This window comes from Cetorhinus maximus, chromosome 15 (genome assembly GCF_964194155.1).
Source record: "Cetorhinus maximus chromosome 15, sCetMax3.hap1.1, whole genome shotgun sequence".
Lineage (NCBI taxonomy): Eukaryota > Metazoa > Chordata > Chondrichthyes > Lamniformes > Cetorhinidae > Cetorhinus > Cetorhinus maximus.
In genome coordinates this window covers 38,093,402-38,116,449 of record NC_135893.1, presented here as the reverse complement: position 1 = coordinate 38,116,449, position 23,048 = coordinate 38,093,402, and the positions used below count along the sequence as shown (strand labels likewise).

The window sequence follows — 23,048 nt, the reverse complement described above, 5'->3', positions numbered from 1 at the left end:
GCCGCTATTGGAGTGTTGATTCAACCTATAAGCTGACTGTGTTTAAGTGTTTTTGTAATCATTTTTGGCATTAAAGCATTGATAGTACTTCCCTTCAGGGTGACCTGGTGTCTCAGCTGGTCACACATGCTGTTCTCAATGCTGAGATCGAGTCTTGGGTTTAGATCTGATGATCAGTCTCAAGATGGTCCATGTTGAGAGTGGGTGAAGCAGCTCATCCAGTCCATCACATTCTGTTTACTGCTATTTATTCAGCCAATGGTAGCACTGATGGGAAAGGTCTTGACCTGGTCTGGCCCATCCTCCCATCTGAAGGAAGGTGTATGTATCAACCCAACAGGGCAAAGAAAAACTGGGACAAACCTAGGGTTATCCTGGAGTCCCTGGGGATTAATCTCCTGGACATTGCAATGAGCATTCTGGGAGAGAGATTTGGCGGGGGTGGGGGGGGGGGGGGCGTTAGTTTTAAAAACAGTGCTTTTTAAAATTTGCATTTAACAATTATAAAAATATCAAAGTTGGGGCTAAAAGGCTGTTTGGCCAATTAGAAGTGGCAGGTTATTTGACGAAACCTCCAAGATTATGTTCATTGAGAATTGGCAATCCCAGACGAAACTAAAGCCCTCAAAAATGAAAAATAAAAGCAAAAACCCTCAAGCTGAAGTCATCAAAAATGAAAGTGTCCTTTAAATTGCTGCTCCATACTAAGAGGTGGATTAGAAGCTGAATTCAGACTAAATATCAGACAATACTCTCTATATTGGGCCTGTGATTGGGCAACATTTCTGTCTGTCAATCAATCAACAACTGTTCAGGACTGAGGCTTGCTGTAGCATAACAGCCAGAAGCCCATCTTGTTTCCTCTCTTCCCTCAGGTTTCAGTGCATCATTTAACAACCAAATGTTACAAATGGGATTATAGGCGACTAGGACTAGGAGTCATGCCAAATTAGACACCATTACCACTTCTTTGTTAGATTAAAAATCAACACAGACTAAATGACATTACCCGCACTACCCTCCATGTGCCATTCTGGTGCTGGAGTAACAGCAGACATACCTGTGTAGGTGTAAATAAAGTCATTAACAAGCCATTGTATCTTGTTGTGCATCATTAAATTTCCTAGTCTGGGGGAGAAGAAATGTTAGTGCCCACACCCAGCCTTATCCACCTTACAAAGTCCTCCTCACCAACATCTGGGGACTTGTGCCAAACTGGGAGAGCTGTCCCACCGATTAGTCCAGCAACAGCCTGACATTGTCACACCTAGCGAATCATACCTTTCAGCCAGCATCATAGGTTCTTCCATCATCATTCCCGGGTATGGCCTGTTCCATCAGGACGACAGATTGATCAGAGGTGGAGGCACAGTGGTATACGTTAGGAGGGAGTGTCCCTGGACATCCTCAATATTGACTCCATGATGTATCCTGGCATCAGGTCAAACATGGGCAAAGAAACCTCCTGCTGATTACCACCTACTGCCTCCACTCAGCTGATGGATTGACACTCCTCCATGTTGAACAAAACTTTGAAGAAAGCATGGAGATTGGCAAGGGTGCAGAATGGGGACTTCAAAAAGTCCAACACCAAGAGTGGCTTGGTAGCACCACTACTGACTGAGCTGGCCAAGTCCTACAGACTGGGCCTGCAGCAGGTAGTGGGAGAACTTAAAGGGGAAAACCTACTTGGCCTTATCCTCACCAATCTACCTATCAATGATGCATCTGTTATTGAGAGTATAGATAGGAATGACCACACCGCAGTCCTTAAGACAAAGTCCTGTCTTCACAAAGGACACCATCCATCATGTTGTGTGGTACCACTATCATGGTAAATGAAGTAGATTTAGAACAGATTTAGCAGCTTAAAACATACCTAAAAATGAGGTGCCAACCTAGTGAAGCTACAACACAAGGACAATATGCATGTTAAACAGCATTCTTTAGCAGAACTATGCAATCCCATGATCAACAGATCAGATCTAAGTTCTGCTGGTCTGTTACTTCCAGTCATGAACAGTAGTGGGCAGTTAAACAAATAACAGGAGGAGGTTCTACATGTATCCCCTTCCTCAATGATGCAGGAGCCCAGCACATCACTGTATAAGATAAGACTAAAGCATTTGCAACTGTCTTCAGTCAGAGTTTCATCTCCACCTCCTCCTGAGGTCCCCAGCATCACAGATGCCAATCTTCAGCCAATTCAATTCACTCCACGTGATATCAAGAAATGGCTGAATGCACTGAATACTGCAAAGGCTATGGGCCCTGACAACACTCAGGAAATAGAACTGAAGACTTGTGCTCCAGAACTTGCTGTGCCCCTAGCCAAGCTGTTTCAGTACAGCTTCAGCACTAGCATCTACACAGCAATGTGGAAAATTGCCCAGGTATGTCCTGTACACAAAAATCAGGACAAATCCAACCTGGCAAATTACTGCCCCATCAGCCCATCTTGATCATCAGTAAAGTGATGGAAGATGTTGTCGACAATCAAGCAGCACTTACACAGCAATAACATCGCCAATACTTATTTGGGTTCTGCCAGGGCCACTTCTCTCCAGACCTCATTGCAGCTTTCATCCAAACATGAACAAAAGAGCTGAACTCCAGAGGTGAGGTGAGAGTGACTGCCCTTGACATCAAGGCAGCATTTGACCGAGTGTGGCATCAAGGAGCAAAACTGAAGCCAATTGGAATCGGGGGTTGGAGTCATACCTAGCACAAAGGAAGATGGTTGTGGTTGTTGGAGGTCAGTCATCTCAGTTCCAGGACATCACTGCAAGAGTTCCTCAAGTAAATGTCCTGACCCCAACAATCTTCAGCTGCTTCATCTATGACCTTTCTTCCAAAAATGTTCAGAATGTTTGCAGCGTTTTGGTTCCATTCATAACTCCTCAGATACTGAAGCAGTCCGTGTCTATATGCAGCAAGACCGGGACAACATTCAGGCTCGGGCACTTGAAGTGGCAAATAACATTCACGCCACACAAGTGCCAGATAATGACCATCTCCAACAAGAGAGAATCTAACCATCTCCCCTTGACATTCAACAGCATTACATCACTGAATCCCCCACTTTCAACATCCTGGGGGTTACCATTGACAAGAAACTGAACTGGACCAGCCATATAAATACTGTGGCTACAAGTGCAGGTCAGAGGCTGGGAATTCCGCGGTGAGATATTTTAATTCATGTTTTAAATGCTGTTTGTTGACAATTTGGAGCAATAGACAACTAGTACTTGACTGTCGCATCTAAATTCATCATTTATAAATGATCCAAAATTACTTTGAAACCTGTTACATGTCCCAATACCTAACAGAACTAAGTTGCTAATTTAAATAACTTTTGTTTTTATTCATTCACAACACTGGGGGGGATGAGGGTCGCTAGCAAGGACAGCACTTATAGCCCATCTGTAATTACTCTTCAGAAGCTGGTGGTGAGCCACTTTCTTAAACTGTTGCAGTCCATGTGGTGAAGATACCCCCTCAGTGCTGTTAGATAGGGAGTTCCAGGACTTAAACTCATGGCAGTGAAAGAACGGTGATATAGTTCCAAGTCGGGATGGTGTGTGACTTGGAGGGGAACATGCAGGTGGTGTTCCCATGCATCTGCTGCCCTTGTTCTTTATGTGGTACAGGTCATGGATTTGGAAGCTGCTGTCGAAGGAGCCTTGGTCCTTGCTGCAGTGCATCTTGTAGATGGTACACACTGCTGCCACTGTGCGTCGGGGGTGGAGGGAGTGAATGTTTGGTGCCAATCAAGCAGGCCGTTTTGTCCTGGATGGTGTCAAGCTTCTTGAGTGCTGTAGGAGCTGCACTCATCTAGGCAAGTGGGAAGTATTCCATCACACTCCTGACTTGTTCCCTGTAGATGGTGGACAGGTAAAGGCAAAATACTGTGGATGCTGGAAATCCAAAATAAAAACAGAAAGTGTTGGAAAAACTCAGCAGGTCTGACAGCATCTGTGGAGAGAGAAACAGAGTTTGGACAGGCTTTGGGGAATCAGGAAGTATCAAAACAAAGAATTTCAGATTATGGAAAAATGATTAACTTAGACACGTGAGTGAAGCACTATTTGGACAAATAAAAGTGCTAATATTCCAAAAATCTGGATAACATCAGAAGCTCCTCCTGCCAAAGGAGTTTGAAAAGTTGCAGATGGAATCAGCTGCTAGTGAACCAAGTGAGAGGCATCGGTGGGAGAAAGGGTTTCAAATAGAGTAAAACAACAACCCAGCTAGTTACACAGAACCAAAAGACAGGTGGTTATAGATACTTGGGCCCTACTCCAGCAGTGTTCTTGTTACAGAGCTCCCACTGTCCTCACCTTAAGGCTGCAGACTCTGTACCGATTCCCGGTGATGGGATCATTTGCATAGCTGGGAAGGGTTACTGGAGCCTGTAAGGGAACATCAGCAACAACTACCCTGACCTTTTGTGGAGCAGTAGCATCCTCACAAGGCGAAAATGTGCAAAGGATAAATGTAAAAAAATCTAGACAAAGCCATTAATCCTGGAGGATCAATGACCTTCTTCTGCCAAAGGTTAGGGACTTTCATGCACAAAGGTGTAACTGGGACATAAAGGGAGCAACTACCCCCCTGACATACCCTCTGGATGTAGCCCCCCCCTAGTCCTAGACAGAAATGGGACCTATGACACTCCTGGAATTTCAGGGCCCAATTCTTTTTCCAGTCGGCATTATTAGAATCGAGACTGAAGGCTTTCCAGCATGTTACAGATCAGTAAAATCTTTGCTAGCAAGTTATTCCTCTCCATCAAATGGAAGCAGTGAGTTCAGAACCGTTGTCTCTGACCTCTAATATCCACCGGCACTGTGTGGGGGATGGGGGGGCGGGGGTTGGTGGTGGTGGTGGTGCATGTGTGAGGCAGAGCTGTGTCCAGAATTCAAATCCAGTCATCACTATGTTTTGCTTGGTCACAATGGAATCATCAGGATCACTGTTGTCATCTCTGATCAGATTTTCAGAACTGAGAAGTAAATAAGGAGGAATAGGTACTATAATCTTAACAGGAAATGATCGGCCATTTTACCTCAGCTCAGGAGATATTCTTCAAACCTGTGCAGCTTGGAGGACACTAATGTTCAAGCTGCATAGCCTTTCTGCACAGATTCATCTCAGTGCTATCAACTGTCAAAGGTCCATTCTTGAAGAACAAGGTTAAACCACACTGCCCACACATGCAGTCTATTGATGTGGTAACTGGGCTGTGGTTGGGTCCATATGCTTTGAGTCTAGATTCTCAGACAGTGGAAATGCAAATTACTGAGTACAGTGTAATTAAAGCTTTAAAAAAAACTCACCACTTGCTTGGCGTCCTGTTTTAAGGTGATTGCTGCTCTTCTGATCCAGTTTTGAGGCCAGCAAAAACTTAATTCTAACGCTTCCCGAACGTTTACCAGTGTTGCCACAAAAATGACTGTCAGCTTCAGACCTTACTCATGCCTGAAGTCTGCATTCTTCGGGGATCATTCACGCTACACAGTTAGTAAATGACCCTCTCAGAGCAGGTGTAAGTGACTGATACTGTAACTGTTGTAAGTTTATATATAATTGCTGCTGTGAGAGACAGGCCCTCAGCACTTGGCAAACAACAAGGTGATAAGTGTTCACCCTTTGATGGTGGAAGTGGAAATAAATGCAAGCAATACATCGCTCTTAAAACTCAGAAGCCTAAGTTTGTAAAAATCGGGTAGTAATTTTAGCTCAGGACAGGTGTTGGTCAAGCCCTTTGCGGTTGATGAGGAAACCCATCCATTGGCCCAGAAACGAGGCTGGGGAAATTTGTAATGCCTGGGCCCCCTTTAAACCCCATCGCCAATCTCCCTCCCATGGCCAATCTCCCTCCCATGCTGTGCAGGATGCCATTGGGAAGTGGCAAAAAAAAATCGCAGATAAAACGAATGATCAGGTTGTTTATGTCATTGTGGTTTGTGGGAGCTTGCTGTGCATGCAAATTGGCTGCCTACATCGCAACAGTGACGCCAAGTCAACAGTACTTCAATGGCGGTGAGGAGCTGTGGGGTGTCCTGAGGGTATGAAAGAGTCTATATAAATGCAAGTTCTTCTTTAGCCATGGAATACAGGAACAACAAAATACTTGAGTGTGGGAGAGCACACATGACCTGAAAAGAGGCAAATTTTCCCCTTGGAATGTTTTGCTTTGGTCCTTTCCTTTGTTTCATATCGCCTTGAACCAATGCCCTATTATCTGATCATTAATCACAACTGAGCAATGTTGTGCAAATTGACAAAATTCAGCAAGAGCTTTAGCAAAATTAAGCTTCAGTAATTAAAGGATAGAAGCCAGTTGTGGCATTTTGGGTAAATCATGTGGTGAAAGGTGAGTGGATCTAAAATCTCGTTAGCAACTCTTTCATCCTAATGTTTTATTTACATTCCTGTACTGTACCATTTCCCAGGCAGAGAGAATAAGTGGTTGTTAACTGTTGGATGTTTGCAGTTACAGCAGTCCTGAGCTTTGAGACCCTTTGCTAGGGGTTTTTATAAGACCAGCCCAGAGTGACTCATCATCTAATGTTCCTTGTGATGAAAATGCTCTGCTCGCAGGAGAATTAATGGTGGTGGGACAATGAAACAATGCATCACCTCACCACCAAGACCTTCCATTGATCTGTTGCTTGCACTGGAATTCTCCCAGTGACTGCAGGAATAGCAGGGTGTAGTAATCTGATGTGTAATATACCTTTAGGCAAAGTATTGTAATGTAAGGTCACATGATCTTAATACCCAATAGCAGAGTAGCATGGGCTACCTCTATGAGGGAGAGTCTTGAGTTAGTCACTGATGAGTGAAGACAGAGTTTTATGTTGTGAGCACACAAGCATAGCAGCTGAGTTTAGCTTGTAAATAAACAGCATGTGTTGATTCTAACAACGATCTCCTGATGCTCTCTGTCTCTGTGCCAACTTGGTTATCCTGAAATAAGCGTGCAACCCAGATCCTTTAGCCCCAACAAACCAAGGGCACTGGATCCAACAAACTGGCAATGAGAGTAAAAACATGAAAAATCACATGAAAAATGAGGTAAAGAAATGCAGAAAAACAAAGGAACCCAGAAGAACCGAAATTGGGCCGGACCTTGCATGGTAGTTGTAAATAAAAGAAAATTTCCTTCTGAGCGTCGAAGTAATCCCCTCAGATCATACCGCAATTTGGAAGAGTGGAGCCTTTCAATCCAACCTCGGACAACTGGTCTCACTATGCTGAGTGTCTCGCGTTCTTCTACCAGGTGAGCGACAGTGCGGGGGAGGAGAAGAGGCAAGCAATCCTTCAGTTCACGTGTGGAAGTAAGACGTACAGACTAATTTGGAATCTGTTGATGCCCAATGGTTCAGACTCAAAATGTTTTGATGACTTAGTGAGCCTCGTAAAGAGTCATTACCAGCCCAAGCCGTCGGTGACGATGCAATGGTTTAAATTTAACTCAAGAAATAGAGCTGCGGGGCGGAGACAGTCGCAAGTCTGGAGCAATTAACTGAATATTGCGAGCTTGGTACTTCTATTAATTATATGCTTAGAGAGTGTTTGGTGTGCTGTTTAAATGAAAGTGCGATTCAGAAAAGATTACTTGCTGAAACAAATCTAGCTTTTCAGAAGGCATTGGAAATCGCTCTGGCAATGGAAGGTGCAGTGAGAGACTCGGAAACCATTTGAGGAGCGCAAAATGGTGCCGTCCTTCATATTGGGCAGGGAGCCTCAACCAAAAAGAGCGTGAAAGTGAAGAGCTTTGTTCTGAAGCAGGAAACAGCCACCACTAACAGAGAAATTAAAAGGGATAACTTAGCAGCAAAAACATGGCATAATAAGACCATAAGACCTAGGAGCAGAAATTAGGCTATTCGGCCCATCGAGTCTGCTCCGCCATTCAATCATGGCTGATAAGTTTCTCAACCCCATTCTCCCGCCTTCTCCACGTAACCTTTGATCCCCTTACCAATCAAGAACCTATCTATCTCAGTCTTAAATACACTCAATGACCTGGCCTCCACAGCCTTCTGTGGCAATGAATTCTATAGATTCACCACTCTCTGGCTAAAGAAGTTTCTCCTCATCTCTGTTCTAAAAGGTCTTCCCTTTACTCTGAGGCTGTGCCCTCGGGTCCTAGTCTCTCCTACCAATGGAAACATCTTCCCCACGTCCACTCTATCCAGGCCTTTTAGTATTCTGTAAGTTTCAATCAGATCCCCCCTCATCCTTCTAAACTCCATCAAGTATAGACCCAGAGTCCTCAAATGTTCCTCATATGTTAAGCCTTTCATTCCTGGGATCATTCTCGTGAACCTCCTCTGGACCCTCTCCAGGGCCAGCACATCCTTCCTGAGATACGGGGCCCAAAATTGCTCACAATATTCGAAATGTGGTCTGACTAGAGCCTTATAAAGCCTCAGCAGCACATCCCTGCTTTTATATTCTAGTACTCTCGAAATAAATGCCAACATTACATTTGCCTTCCTAACTACTGACTCAACCTGCAAGTTAACCTTAAGAGAATCCTGGACTAGGGCTCCCAGGTCCCTTTGCACTCCAGATTTCTGAATTCTCTCCCCATTTAGAAAATAGTCTATGCCTCTATTCTTCCTACCAAAGTGCATGACCTCACACTTCCCCATGTTGTATTCCATCTGCCACTTCTTTGCCTATTCTCCTAACCTGTCTAAATCCTTCTGCAGCCTCCCCAATACTACCTGTCCCTCCACCTATCTTTGTATCATCTGCAAACTTAGCCAAAATGCCCTCAGTTCCTTCATCTAGATCATTAATGTATAAAGTGAAAAGTTGTGGTCCCAACACTGACCCTTGCGGAACTCCACTAGTCACCGGCCACCATCCTGAGAAGGACCCCCTTATCCCCACTCTCTGCCTCCTGCCAGATAGCCAATCTTCTGTCCATGCTAGTACCTTGCCTCTAACACCAGGGGCTCTTATCTTCCTGAGCAGCCTCCTGTGCGGCACCTTGTCAAAGGCCTTCTGGAAGTCCAAGTAAATAACATCCATTGGCTTTCCTTTGTCTAACCTGCTCGTTACCTCCTCAAAGAATTCTAACAGATTTGTCAGGCATGACCTCCCCTTGATGAAACCATGCTGACTTTGCCCTATTTTACCATGCACTTCCAAGTATTCTGAAATCTCATCCTTAATAATGGACTCTAAAATCTTACCAACGACCGAGGTCAGGCTAATCGGCCTGTAATTTCCCGTCTTTTGCCTCACTCCCTTCTTAGCAGGGGGGTTACACGAGCGATTTTCCAGTCCTCTGGGACCCTCCCTGACTCGAGTGATTCCTGAAAGATCACCACTAGTGCCTCCACTATCTCTTCAGCTATCTCCTTCAGAACTCTGGGGTGTAATCCATCTGGTCCAGGTGATTTATCCACCTTCAGACCTTTCAGTTTTCCTACCACCTTCTCCTTGGTAATGGCCACCATACTCACCTCTGCCCCCCGACTCTCTTGAATTTTGGGGATGTTACTCGTGTCTTCCTCCGTGAAGACTGACGCAAAGTACCTATTCAGTTCCTCTGCCATTTCTTTGTTCCCCATTATTACTTCTCCAGCGTCATTTTCCAGCGGCCCAATGTCCACTTTTGCCTCTCTCTTACCCTTTATATATCTAAAAAAACTCTTGCAATCTTCTTTTATATTACTGGCTAGTTTACCCTCATATTTAATCTTCTCCCTCCTTATTTCTTTTTTTGTAGTAACAGAGGTGGAAGCAGACAATCTTGCAATCAATCACAGTTTAAAAAGATCAAATGTTTCTTCTCCCATCGATAATGACACCTCATGAGACATTGTAAATATAGAATTAGGCAGACTTTCAGACAAAAGCAAAAACCGAATGAGATTAACAGCATTGAAAAGCCTGAAGTAATAGATTCTGATATCTATTGGCTGTATAATTTAAAGGTGGGAAGAACAGGGCCTATCTATGTAACCATGAGAGTGAATGAGAAGCCTATCAGAATGGAGGTGGATACTGGTACAGCCACTACGGTGATTGGTGAGCATACTTTAAAATACCTGAATCATGGAGAACATTAGTCTTTTCTAAATTCAGCTTGTGAAAAATTAAAAACTTACACAGGAGAAAACTTACAATTCAAGGGTGTATGTAAAGTCACAGTACACTATAGAGGTCAAACAGTGAGATTACCCTTGATGGTAGTAGCAGGTGAGGGACCTAGTCTCCTTGGGTGAAACCGGCTGAAAGAAATTAAATTGGAATGGACTGAAATCTTCCAACTGAGAACTAATGGGTTACCACAGCTACTACAAAATTATGCCTCAGTTTTCAAGGAAGAACTTGGAAAAACTGAGGGGCTACAAGCAAAGTTCATATAGATCCAAAGGCAACACCAAGATTCATGAAGGCAAGACCAATACCTTGTGCAATGTGGGATAAGGTAGACGCTGAACTGGACAGATTAGAAAAGCTGGGAGTGATACAGCCAGTGCACTTTTCAGAGTGGGCAGCACCAATTGTGTCTGTTCTGAAACCTGACCGAAGCATCCACATATGTGGGGACTACAAATTAACAGTTAATAAAGTGGCAAAATTGGATAGACGCCCCATACCTAAAATTGACGATTTATTTGCGAAACTGGCAGGTGGAACGGCCTACATGAAGTTAGATATGAGCCATGCCTACCAACAACTGGAATTAGAGAAGGCATCTCAGAAGTTTTGTCACCATAAATACACATAAGAGATTGCACCAATACACCCAGTACAGAAGAAGCATTTCTTCTGCTTGCGCCATATTCCAAAGAACCATGGAAAGTTTATTACAGGGATTTCCCCATGTTGTAGTTTATTTGGATGACATTCTCGTGACTGGACTCACTGATAAGTAATACTTGATGAACTTAGAAGAAGTTCTGAAAGGTTTTTCGCAGGTTGGAGTGAGATTGAAAAAGGAAAAGTGCACATTCCAGGCAAAAGAGATAACTTACCTCGGTCACAAGGTAGATTCACAAGGCCTACATCCAGTTGAAGAAAAAATGAAAGCCATTAGAGAAACCCCAGTGCCAAAGAATACATCCAAACTGAAATCATTCTTGGGGATGATCAATTACTATGGATGCTTCTCGCCTAATGTGTTGACAGAACTGGCACCACTGTATTACTTGCTCAAGAAAAACCAGAGATGGTCATGGCCATCACCACAAGAAGCAGCTTTCACAAAAGTGAAGCAGTTGCTACAATCCTCTGCACTTCTAGTACATTTTGATCCAAAATGGAGTTGATATTAACGTGTGATGCATCACGTTATGGAGTGGGAGCAATGCTTTCCCATTGAATGATGGATCAGAACAACCTATAGGATGTATGGCAAGATCACTTAGTGCTGCAGAGGAAAAGTCCTCACAAATAGAAAAAGGCAGCCTGGCAATCATTTTCGGTGTTAAGAAGTTTCATCAATATGTACATAGTCATCATTTTACTATCATAACGGACCACAAGCCATTATTAGGGCTATTCGGTGAAGACAAGGCTATACCCTCTATAGCTTCAGCAAGAGTACAAAGATGGGCATTGATCTTAGCAACCTATGAGTATACTTTTATTCATAGACCCGGAAGTCAAATTGTAAATGCAGATGCACTCAGTCATTTACCCTTGCAAATAAAGGGTGAGAATGTTCCAATTCCTCAGCAATTCAACTTATTGAACTTCCTGGACTCATCACCGATATGTGCTAAACAAATTAAAGATTGGATGAAACGAGACCCAGTCTTATCCAAAGTGAGGAATCAAGTTCTTTATGGTTGGTCACAAACACAAGAGTCTGATGAAATGAAATCGTATTTCCAGGGAAGATACGAGATAACCGGCCAAGAAGGTATTTTATTGTGGGGAGCTCGGGTGATCGTTCCTCCAAAAGGACGAAAGCCATTGTTATCTGAACTTCACAGTGCACATCCCGGAATTTCCAAAATGAAGGCAATAGCATATAGCAATATGTGGTGGCCGGGAATGGATGGAGAAATAGAAAACTTGTTGACACTGCATACAACTTCTCATTAAGTACAAAAATTACCTGCAACAGCTCCGTAACACCCCTGGGAGTGGCCAGGAAGGCCACGAGTAAGTGTACCCATGGGACCTTTTATGGGAACAATGTTTCTATTTATCGTAGACGCTCATTCAAAATGGATGGACATATACGAAGTGAGGTCACCCATATCTTCAGTGACAATAGGCAAGCTATCACAAAGCTTCGCTATAAATGGATTACCTGAGTGCTAGTATCAGATAATGGAACAGAATTCACAAGTGCTGAATTTAACTGATTTACAAGCCTCATGTTCATGTGAAAACATCTCCATACCATCCTTCTTCAAATAGACTTGCCGAGAGAGCAGTTCAGTGGTTCAAATCTGGCATGAATAAATTATCTGGAGATTCGATAGCAACTAAATTGGCATGTTTTCTTTTCCATTATAGCACCACCCCTCATTCGACAACAGGCATCACACCTGCGGAATTGTTGATGAAGCGCTGTCTCCAGTCGAAATTGAGTCTAACCATGCCAAACTTGGAGGGATGGGGGAAGGTAGAAAGAAGGCAGGAAAATCAGAAATTGGGACATGATTGTCACAGTCGGGACAGAATATTTAATATAGGTATTTGTGAAAAGTTTTAGAGAAGGACCAGCATGGTTGTTCGGTGAGATAAGTGCAGTAATGGGACCTCTTTCCTACCACGTGAAAGTTGGAGATCGAATAGTAAGGAGACGTGTGGATCACATACGAAGAGGAGGAACCAAATATCCAGAAGTGATTCCACCAGTGTTTGAGACTGAATTTACATTTCCTGTTGAAAGAACTCAGCCAAGTATTTGAAGGGCCGACTGTACCTGAAAGAGTTGAAGAAACAAGTTTACAGGTACCTGAAGAACCAGATGCTCAGGTGACTTCAGTAAGGGAGGTTCCAAAGAAAACTTCAGAAGCTGTAGAGCTGAGATGCACTTCGCGCATAAGGAAACCCCCAGAGAGACTGACTTTGTAAATAATTGATCTGTGTAAATATCTTGATATATTGAAAAATTGTAAAATATATCTTTCAGTAAAAGGGGAGGGGGTGTAGTAACCTGAAATGTGATATACCTTTAAGGCAAGTATTGTAATGTAAGGTCATATGATCTTAATACCCAATAGCAGAGTAGCGCAGGCTACCACTGTGGGAGAGTCTCAAGTTAGACACTGAAGAGTGAAGACAGAGTTTTGAGTTGTGATCACACAAGTGTAGCTGCTGAGTTTAGTTTGCAAACAAACAGCATGTGTTCATTCTAACAACGATCTGATGTTCTCTGTCTCTGTGCCAACTCGGTCACCCCGAAACAAGCATGCAGCCTGGATCCTTTAGCCCCAACAAACCAAGGGCACTGGATCCAACACAGGGTTGGTATAATGATTTTCTCTTGCTAAACCACCCCTTAAAAGTCATCAGGGACAAAAGTAAGTGATCACTCGCCAGTTCCAGGTCTAAGCAATCAGTTCTCACTTGGTGAGGCTGCAGGGCAAGTGACTGATCGTAGGTTATTTTTGACTTGCTGAGAACAGACTCATTCAGTTTGAAAGATAATAACATTACTGTAAGTTTCTGTATAATTGCCAAAATGAGAGATAAGCCTTCGGCATTTGAGAAACAAGATGATACACAAGACGTTCATTTGAGGGCAGCAGTAATCAGCTGAACCTTTGCTTATTTTTCACATCTGCGAGTGGAAAGTGTGCAGTAGGACACACTCATAACGAATCACCTTCAATTTTGCACTGCTGCAGTTGGTCTTTCAGATCAGAAACCCTGTCAGCCTGGCACAGGGATTTCTAACCGTATTATGAGTGGTTGGGGAATTGTGTGTGCAGCATTGGTCTGAGATTCTGGTATGCAGTCAAGGTGCCCGGCATGTAATTAAGAATAACTGAGAGAGATTTTAACCATCGTTTCAATGTAGAATTACAACTTCACAACAGAAGATCAAAGTAAGTGTCAGACACTATTTACGGCAGTGAAACTAGGTGGGAGAATTATATCCACTAGCTTTTGAACTTGGAGAATCCTAAATGAAAAGTTATCCACCGCCTTTTCACTGCCCACACTCTCACTTAGTTTTAACTTTGGATGACATTAACCGACCATGCCTTTGTGAATACCACAGATAAAAACCATAATAGGAAATCAAACAGATTGAGAAAGCTCTGCATATTAATGGGAGAATTTGATGAACATCAGCTTGTGAGGACACTTGCCCGCCAAGAGGGCATTGCCAGAAATTCTGTCACATTGCCCAGGAATGAGCAGAGGGTCATGAACATTACACACCCAAGTTTCTGATACCGAGTCATGGTGACTACAGGTCTCTGGTCAAATTGGGCATCAGGACAATTCTGCCTCACGTCTTTAACTGCTCACCGTATCCCGACACCTCAAAATTAAAATTCCCTTCCTCGTGCTTTATTCCTTCATGATCTTTTCCTCCCCATCTCTGCCATACAATCCTCAAAGGGCTCAGCATTCCTGCAACTCTGTCCTCCTGTTCAATCTCCACTCCCTTTGCCCTGCCCTTACCACTCAGATCTTCAACTAACTAGGCCCCACACATTCCAATTCGCTCCTTAAATCGCTCTGCCTCCCTCTCGCCCTTTAAGACCCTCCTCAAAACTCCTCTCTTTCACAAAGTTTTTAAGTCATCTCTCCTCATTCTCTCTTTCCTTGGCTTGGTGTTCGTTTTTTTTTCATTACTCTTCTGTGAAGTATCTTGAGGTATTTTTATATTCTAAAGGGACTGCACAAATATATTTTGTCATCCTTGATCGTAAAATTCATGAGTGGCTAAATAAATATCAAACGACAGTAATTCTCTCCATTACTAAACAGATGGATCATTCAGGGATAACTTCTTAACAACTCAGCGAGAGCATCTGTACAAAGATAAGTACAATAGATCATATCAAATATGCTCTCACATTTGCGAAAACATTAAAGAGATCCTTTGAGGGATCATTAATTAGATCTGAGACCCACATTTCCTTCAGGATATATGGAACATTCTTAAATGGCTCTCGGATTTCAAAGAGTTGGAGATAGGATTGTGATGAAATATTTGTCTCTCAGTCTGTACCTAGCTGACAGTATGATCCAGTATATCCCATTGGACACGAGCATTGATTCTTCTCACAGGTCCCGCCGTTCATGCAGGGGTTCCCCTGCAAACACACGTCCTGGAAGGTTTCACAGTTCTCACCTAGAATCAGAGCAGAGTTAAAATTAAACACCAGCTCTCCTTTCATGTTAATCAGGGCAAAACAAACACAGAATTCCAATGAAAGGGGCGAGGGATAATATTTTCTCCTAAGTGTTAGGTTTTATGAGATAAGGGCAAGAATGAGCAGGTGAATAAGACTCATAGAAAGCAGCAGGAAAAGACCTTTCGACCCTGATGATAACTGCCAGGTGGGAAGGCAGTTCGGGTATATGCATCTGAACATAGGAATTAAGAGCAGGAGTAGACCACTTGGGCTCTCAAGCCTGCTCCGCCATTCAGTAAGATCATGGCTGATCTGATTTTAAGCTCACATTCCTGCCTACTCCCAATAACCTTTCACCCCCTTGCTTATCAAGAATCTATCTACCTCTGCCTTAAAGATATTCAAGATACTTAATTTAAGGATGCAGCCTCAACCATCTTTTGAGGAAGAGAATTCCAAACTCTTGGGTAGCAGGAGGGAGGAGAATTTGAAGCTAGGATGAACACAGGTTTCCTGCAAGTCCTGCCAAATTTGATGGCAGGCCCCATTTTGAATTTTTTTTCAACAGGTTTCCAAGCTGCCGCTTGGCAATTTGTCTGCCCGTTAGGGTGGTGGCAGGAGGGGGCAGGGAAGACAGGCAGCTGGGGAGAGGACCAGAACTAAGCCCAGCATGAGGGAGGGAGAGGGTGCTGTTGACTGATCACTGATGTCCAATCCCTTGGAGGTAAGCTCGTTGGGCCAGCAGCGGAGACACTCCTGCTCTTCTTGGCCCACAAGCAGCGCTCGACAGGCACTTGATGGATGCTGCCTGTCACACCTCCCTTCAGCTGCCAGGTTTCTCCCAGAGTCCAGAAAATGTGGTCCACAGGCAATAAAACTAAAAGTTTAGTTAAATAGGAGGCACGCAACCTTCTTAAAGGTTACCAACCTGCCACCTAAGAATGGGTCCATTGCCTGCCCTGTCCCCTGCTTCCAATAAAACTGAAAGAGGGTGGATTGGGGTAAGGCTGTTCATTTATTTAAGTTTTTACCCCTTGTCTGCCTTGGGAGTTAAAATGATCCCCTTTGTTAGGCCCCTAGCTCAAATTCAGAATCACCATCTGATTAGAACTAATCAAGATTTCCAACTACTGCTGGGACTTGGAGCTTATAAACATACGTTGTTCAGTAATTAATATGGCAATATGATCAATAATTCAGATGGGTTTTACAAAAAATCCATGTCCAACTGAACAAGTGTGACATTTTATTAAACATGCAATGTGGGTTTAATGTAAATTATTCACTGTAACAGTTCTGTTAGTTGGTTTGAGCGATTGTCTTTCACTCTAATACAAACGCCAAATCTTAAACATTTTGTTTTATACTGGCACATTCTTATTTCCTCAGACAGATTAATATTTTTTTAATTCTTTCATGGAATGAGCGTGTCACTGGCAAGGCCAAGATTTGTTGCCCATCCCTAAATGCCCTTGACTGTAATTAAGAGTCAGCCACATTGCTGTGGTTCTGGAATCACATGTAGGCCAGACCAGGCAAGGACAGCAGATTTCCTTCCCTAAAGGGCCAGATAGGTTTTCACGACAATCGACGACAGTTTCATGGACACCACTACTGAGACTAGCTTTCAATTCCAGATTTGTAAATTCTAATTCCTTAAATAAATACAAATTTGCATTAGTAGCTTTATTTACATGTCTTAGCTCATAAATTTATAGAAATAATGGACAGATCCAAATGATAAATTCATGTTAGCTTCATACGAAAAGTTACAGTCGCAACCATTTTTCTTATACAATAAAAGCAAAATACTGCAGCTTCTGGATATCTGAAATAAAACAGAAAATGCTGGAAAAACTCAGGTCTGGCAACATCTGTGGAGAGAGAAACAGAGTTAATGTTTCGAGTCCAATATGACTCTTTGGAACTGAAGAGTGGTCGGAATGTGATGGGATTTATTTGTTGAAAAAGGGGGGAGGGGGAGGTGGAGCAAAATAGAAGGTCAGGGATAGGTTGGAAGGCAGGAGAGGTTAAATGACAAAGATGTTATAGAATACAAGTCAAAGGAACTGCTAATGATAGTTTATAGGCAAAAGCTTTGGTCCAGAGTAGGTGTTAATAGCAGAATAAAGGTAAGCACTATCTGAAAGGAAAACAGCAGAACTTGGTAATAGCAGAGAAAGAGGTTGGCAGTCTCTGAAAGCAAAAACATAAGAACAAGAAACAGACTGGCACTTGGTGGGAAAAAATCAAAATGGAGGACAGAGTCCATGGTCTGAAGCTATTGAACTCAATATTAAGTTCAGGAGGCTGTAAAGTGCCTAACTGGAAGGTGAGGTGCTGTTTCTCCAGCTTGCGTTAAGCTTCACTCAAACATTGTAGCAGGCTGAGGACAGAAATGTGAACATGAAAATGCAAACATATTGCATTTACAACATTACCCTTGTCTAACCTTTTTTCCTATAGCTCTATAAATAACAAAGACAAGATTTTAGTCTGAATCAGTTGGGTATGGATCTGAAACAGGGTGCTGAGGTCAAGGGCAATGTCAGGTTTAATCAGTCATCAAGTCCCCAGCAATTCTGGAAAAAATATGCATTGTGACTTTAACTGATAGATAATTGTCAGTCACAATTTTAGTCCTGGTGTTACCAATACCACAAGAGGTGGAAGATTTACCATGCAGACTATTGGCAACTAAACTGTACATCTTTCTGTAAATGTGCCAACGTTTCAATATTCAAAATGCGATAGGAAATCTGGTCTTCACCTCTCAATATTACTTTACTGATGTCAACCAGAGTAAGTTTAAACCCGTTTCATTAACTGAGAGGCCCCTGTCCATCGGCATTTGAGCAGAATGAGACACATGGCAGCTCCTTCTTCCTGCAGACTCACCCTGATATTCATTTGTACAGATGCACTGATATTCATACTCTCCAGTTACGATACACCTTCCACCATGCAGGCAAGGCACACGGTCACATGGTGAGCTGTCATAACACTGGTCGACATTCAGGCTGTCCGTAAAGGTATAGGAGAGATCAACCTTCTTCCCATTGATAGACACCTGATTAATGGAGAGAGATAGAATTACACAGAATGTGGGGACAGAAACAGCCCATTCAGCCCAGCCAGTTTATTCTCCATTTGATCCTCCTCCCGTCTTCCCTCATCTAACTCTATTAACATAACCCTCTGTTCCCTTCTCCCACAAATGCTTAACTAGCCTCACCTTAAATGCCTCTATACTATTTGCCTCATCCTGTGTTACAGGGCTCCACATTCTCACCATTCTCTGGGTAAAGAGGTTTCTTCTGAATTCCTTACTTGATATTTTTTATTCTTTCATGGGATGGGGCATCGCTGGCTAGGCCAGCGTTTGTTGCCCATCCCTCATTTGCTTTGAGAAGGTGGTGGTGGTGAGCCACCTTCTTGAACTGCTGCAGTCCATGCGGTGTAGGTACACCCACGCAGATTTCTTGGTGACTATCTTAGATTGATGGCCTCTGATTATGCTCTTCACCATAAGAGGATACAAACTCTGGCTACACTATTAAAACCTTCTGAATTTTAAAAACCACTGTTAGGTCACCTCGTAACTTTTACTTTTCAAGATAAAAGAACCCCAGCCTATTCAACCGAGCCCTTACCCGATAGGTATAACCTTGCATGCTTGTAACTCATTTTTCACCCTGTCCACTGCCTCTATATCCTGTTTATAATATGACAACCTGAAGTGTACGGAGCATTCCAAGTGTGGTTTAATCAAGTTTGATACAAGTTTAACATAACGTCTCTACTTTTTAATTCCATCCCTCTAGAAATAAATCCTAGTGCTTGGTTTGCCTTCTTTATGGCCTTATTAATTAGCACCGATAGTTTTAGTCATTTGGTAGTGCAGAACTTAAGTATTGCTGAAAAAAGTTTTTTGTCGAAGTTTTTCATCTAGCACTCATCAGGACAATTCGCAAATGTTGACATTGTTCCAGATCTCTCTGCTCCTCTACTCCATTTAGTTTCTTACTTTTGAAAGTAATATGTCACCTCCTCACTCTTCTTTCCAAAATGGACGACTTCACATTTATCTGTGTTAAAGTTCATTTGCCAGTTATATGCCCCCTCTCCAAGTTTTTAACATATTGTAATTTGTTGCAGTTCTCCTCCGTGTCGATTATCCTTCCCAATTTGGTTGTCTCAAATTTAGAAATTGTATATTTGATTCCGAGGTCTAAATTATTAACACCAACTGTGAAAAACAATGTATCCAGCACTGAATCTTGTGGTAATCCATTTTCTACCTTTGACCATTCTGAACTATTCCCACTCTCTGCTTTCTGTCTTGCAGCTGGTTAGCAATCCATTCTAGTTATCCCTCGATTCCGCACGCTCTGACCTTGTTCATTAGTCTATTATGTGGCACCTTATCAAAGGCCTCTTGGAAATCTAGATAAATTACATACACTGCATTACCCTTGTCTACTCTCGGTTACCTCTTCAAAGAGTTCAATAAGGTTGGTTGACATTTTGAAACCCATTTGAAATTCGTGCTGACTATGCCTTGCAATATTTTTGGTGAAAGATGAACTGTGTAAGCTCAACACACTGTACGTATCAAAATAAAGCAAAGGCAATGGGTTCATGTCAACAAAAGGGAGCATAGTTATCACTCAAACTCAGAGTAGAAAGGGGTTAGATGCATTGGGGGTAAGAGAGTCCAGATCAGTTTACAATCATATTGGAGGTGGTCCAGCCTTAAAAATTGGATCATTCAATTTTTTTTCCCCAAATGGACCAAACAAATAAAGCAGCCTTTATCCAACAACAAAGACTATTTTTTAGTTTGGAGAACCATATGGGAGCAGTAAGCTCTATAACAGTCATGCTCAGAGCTAGTTAGACATGAATTAGGAGTTTAGAAGAATGAGAGGTGATTTCATTCAAACATACAAGATTCTTAAAGGGCTCAACAGGGTAGATGCAGGAAGAATGTTTCCTCTGGGTTGGGGTTGGGGGGGAGGGGGGGGGGTGGGGATCTTAACCAGGGGACACAGTCTCAGGATAAGGGACAGGCCATTTAGGACTGAGATGAGGAGGAATTTCTTCACTCAGAGCGTGGTGAATTTTTGGAATTCTCTGTCCCAGAGGACTGTGGAGGCTCGATCATTGAGGATGTTCAAGACAGAGATCAATAGATTTCTAAAATATCAAGGGGTATGGGAATAGTGCAGGAAAATAGTGTTGAAGTGGAAGATCAGCCATGATGTCATAGAATGGTGAAGAGGACTTGAAGGGCTAAGTGGCCTACTCCAGCTCATATTTCTTCTGTACTTATGAACTTGAGCCTACAATTCCCTGACACAGTTTCATTTGTATGCCACAGGGTTAGCCCAAGTTCTATTGTGCGCTATTTTAACACAGTGCTTCACTTGTTTAAAATAAATCAGCTCATTTAGGCAGTGCACAAAAGAATTTGACACGAATGGGTTACTTTGTGCAGCACCAGAGGAAATCAAACCCCAAAGGTGAGTTCCTCATCTGGGCCAGGATGTTGGAGGTTGGGGTTTGGAGTGGTGGAGAGGGGCGAGGTTGAGGGATAGATCAAGGCAGGCTGCTCTCACTGGTTCCTTATAGAATGATAACAGAGTGCAATAGAGAGGAGTTTGGGAACAGTGGGCAAGTCCCTCTCACCTTCAGCTCATGGAATGTGTTTAACACACAGGCGAAAGTACATAATGTGGCTGTGTGATAATAAGAGGGCTTTCCTCAATCATTGGTGGACAATGATGTTGAGTTGTATTTACTCCAGAGACTCACCTCAGCAATACAGCCATCAATCCCCTCTGTGACATTTACTGCTTTGGGGAGAACTTCTGATCCGGGCACACCACCAAGATACATAGGGCTTCGCAGGTTAAGACCTTGGCTTTTGCCCGGAGAGACGCTTCTGATCTCTTTCTCATTATCAATGGTCAGCAAGCCGTCCCTGTTGTGTCGATGGGCTTTCAATCTGTGCCATTTGTTGAGAGCCACTGGTTTGATGCTCTGCAGAACAGCAAGTCCTGTGAAAATCCAAAGTGGGGCGGGATTGAGTAAATGAACGCAATGATGCATGCACTCATCTCAATGATATGGACCTTTCCTCAGAAATCTGTCCCTTAATGAAGAGCTGCAAACATAGAAACTCAAAAATATATGGGTTGCCTGAACAGTCACGTAACTGAGCTCCTTTCTCCCAATCAAGAGGCAAAGAGACTGAGGCCCTTTACACAAATCCTGAGGGGAGCACGTCCCAAGGTTGAATGTTGAGGCTGTGTCACGGATGTAGTTTACAAACAAACAGCTTTATTTTTCCCTTAAGCACTTGTGGTGATTGAGGTGAGGGAGTTAGTGCTGGGAATGGAACTCACCAGAAACAGTCTCAGGGCTGGGGCAGCACACACAGAGGCCCCTTCACTGCACTAAGAGCCACATGGGCACACGGACCAACAACAACATCCCCTCCACCCACACCCTCCAATCAAAATTCCTTCAAAGGTGTGGTGCAGCTGGACTCATACATGGCAGCAGCCAAAGATTGGTGACGCGATAATTCCCACAGTGTGATCGGATGGCAAACATCTGTTTGGGCATTTCAGATGCCCCGTTATGCTGGTGGCAGTCAAAGCAGCATCCAGCACTCCCACCAGAGAATCTGGAGCAATGGGAAGGGCCAAAGGACACGGGCATTTAGTTTTGGAATTCTCCAAAAGGAGCGAAGTGCCAATATTTTAAAAAGTAAGTGACTTCTATTTGAAAAATGTAGTAGCTTCAGTGACTTCTTCTTGAAAAATGACAACTGCTTGGAGACTATAAATGGATCCAACAGGCAAGGTTCACAAACATGCAACACCCTAGAACAAGCGTACAATGTCAAAGCAAGCTAAATAGCAGATTGTAGGAGGAGCTCTGCACATGGAGGCTGAGCTCCTTTAATGGAAGAAGTTATCAATCCAGGTTAATTGTCACCTACCTGACCCCAGTTCATAGCGGAACTCCAGGTGTCCATCGAGCATGGCGACAGAGATGAAGTCATTCATCTTCATTCTCTGGCTGCTGCTGTAGAACATCAGGCCGGAGGGTGAGCGAGGTTTGAACTCCAGCTCAATTGTCAGCTCATTGTGAACGTTGGTCAGTGGTGGATAAGCCACAAAAGAATTACCTGCCCTGAAGGAAGGAGCTGTGATTAAGACACCTGTGAGGCAAAAAAAAAAAAGGCAGGTAATGAGAGTCAGGTTTACAATTTTGTAGCCTACATGGTGTTAGTTAAAGCGAGGATACCGGAGAAGTAGTTCTACAGAAATATTTGATCTGCCTGATCCCCAAGCGCTAAATGCCCAGCGAGGCCGCCACACCTCAAATACCAATCTCCACTGTGATATTAAGGATGGACAACAAATGCTGGCCTTGCCAGCGATGCCCAAGTCCCATGAAAGAATAAAAGAAAAGCAGGTGGTGGTCTTCTGAGTTGGAGAGTAATGCACATTATTAGGGTAATAGAAATCAAACTTGGCTTTGCACAGGACTACCTGATCTCGGAGTAGTAGGAGTTGACATTGATTGACAAAAATGGGCAAAATAAAGATGATTTTTTAAAATTAAAAATGTAAGGTATTTGGAATCATTTTGTTTTCACTGCAAGCTCTGAGCTATTATTTTAATAAGTTAGCAGTATTAAAAAAACACAGCTGAAAC

The 23,048-nt window shown here is 43.1% G+C and overlaps 1 protein-coding gene across 1 annotated transcript in view; it reads right to left on the bottom strand.

Annotated features, from left to right (window-relative positions):
* hspg2 (heparan sulfate proteoglycan 2) overlaps window positions 1–23,048 on the bottom strand; it is a 524,258-nt gene that overhangs the window by 24,909 nt on the left and 476,301 nt on the right. Inside the window, exons 82-86 of the mRNA XM_078558280.1 lie at window positions 22,327–22,548; window positions 21,132–21,376; window positions 18,213–18,384; window positions 15,188–15,310; window positions 1,010–1,060 (exon numbers count right to left, since the gene is read on the bottom strand). Of these exons, the coding sequence (XP_078414406.1) occupies window positions 1,010–1,060; window positions 15,188–15,310; window positions 18,213–18,384; window positions 21,132–21,376; window positions 22,327–22,548 (813 nt within the window). The remainder of the gene's footprint in view (window positions 1–1,009; window positions 1,061–15,187; window positions 15,311–18,212; window positions 18,385–21,131; window positions 21,377–22,326; window positions 22,549–23,048) is intronic.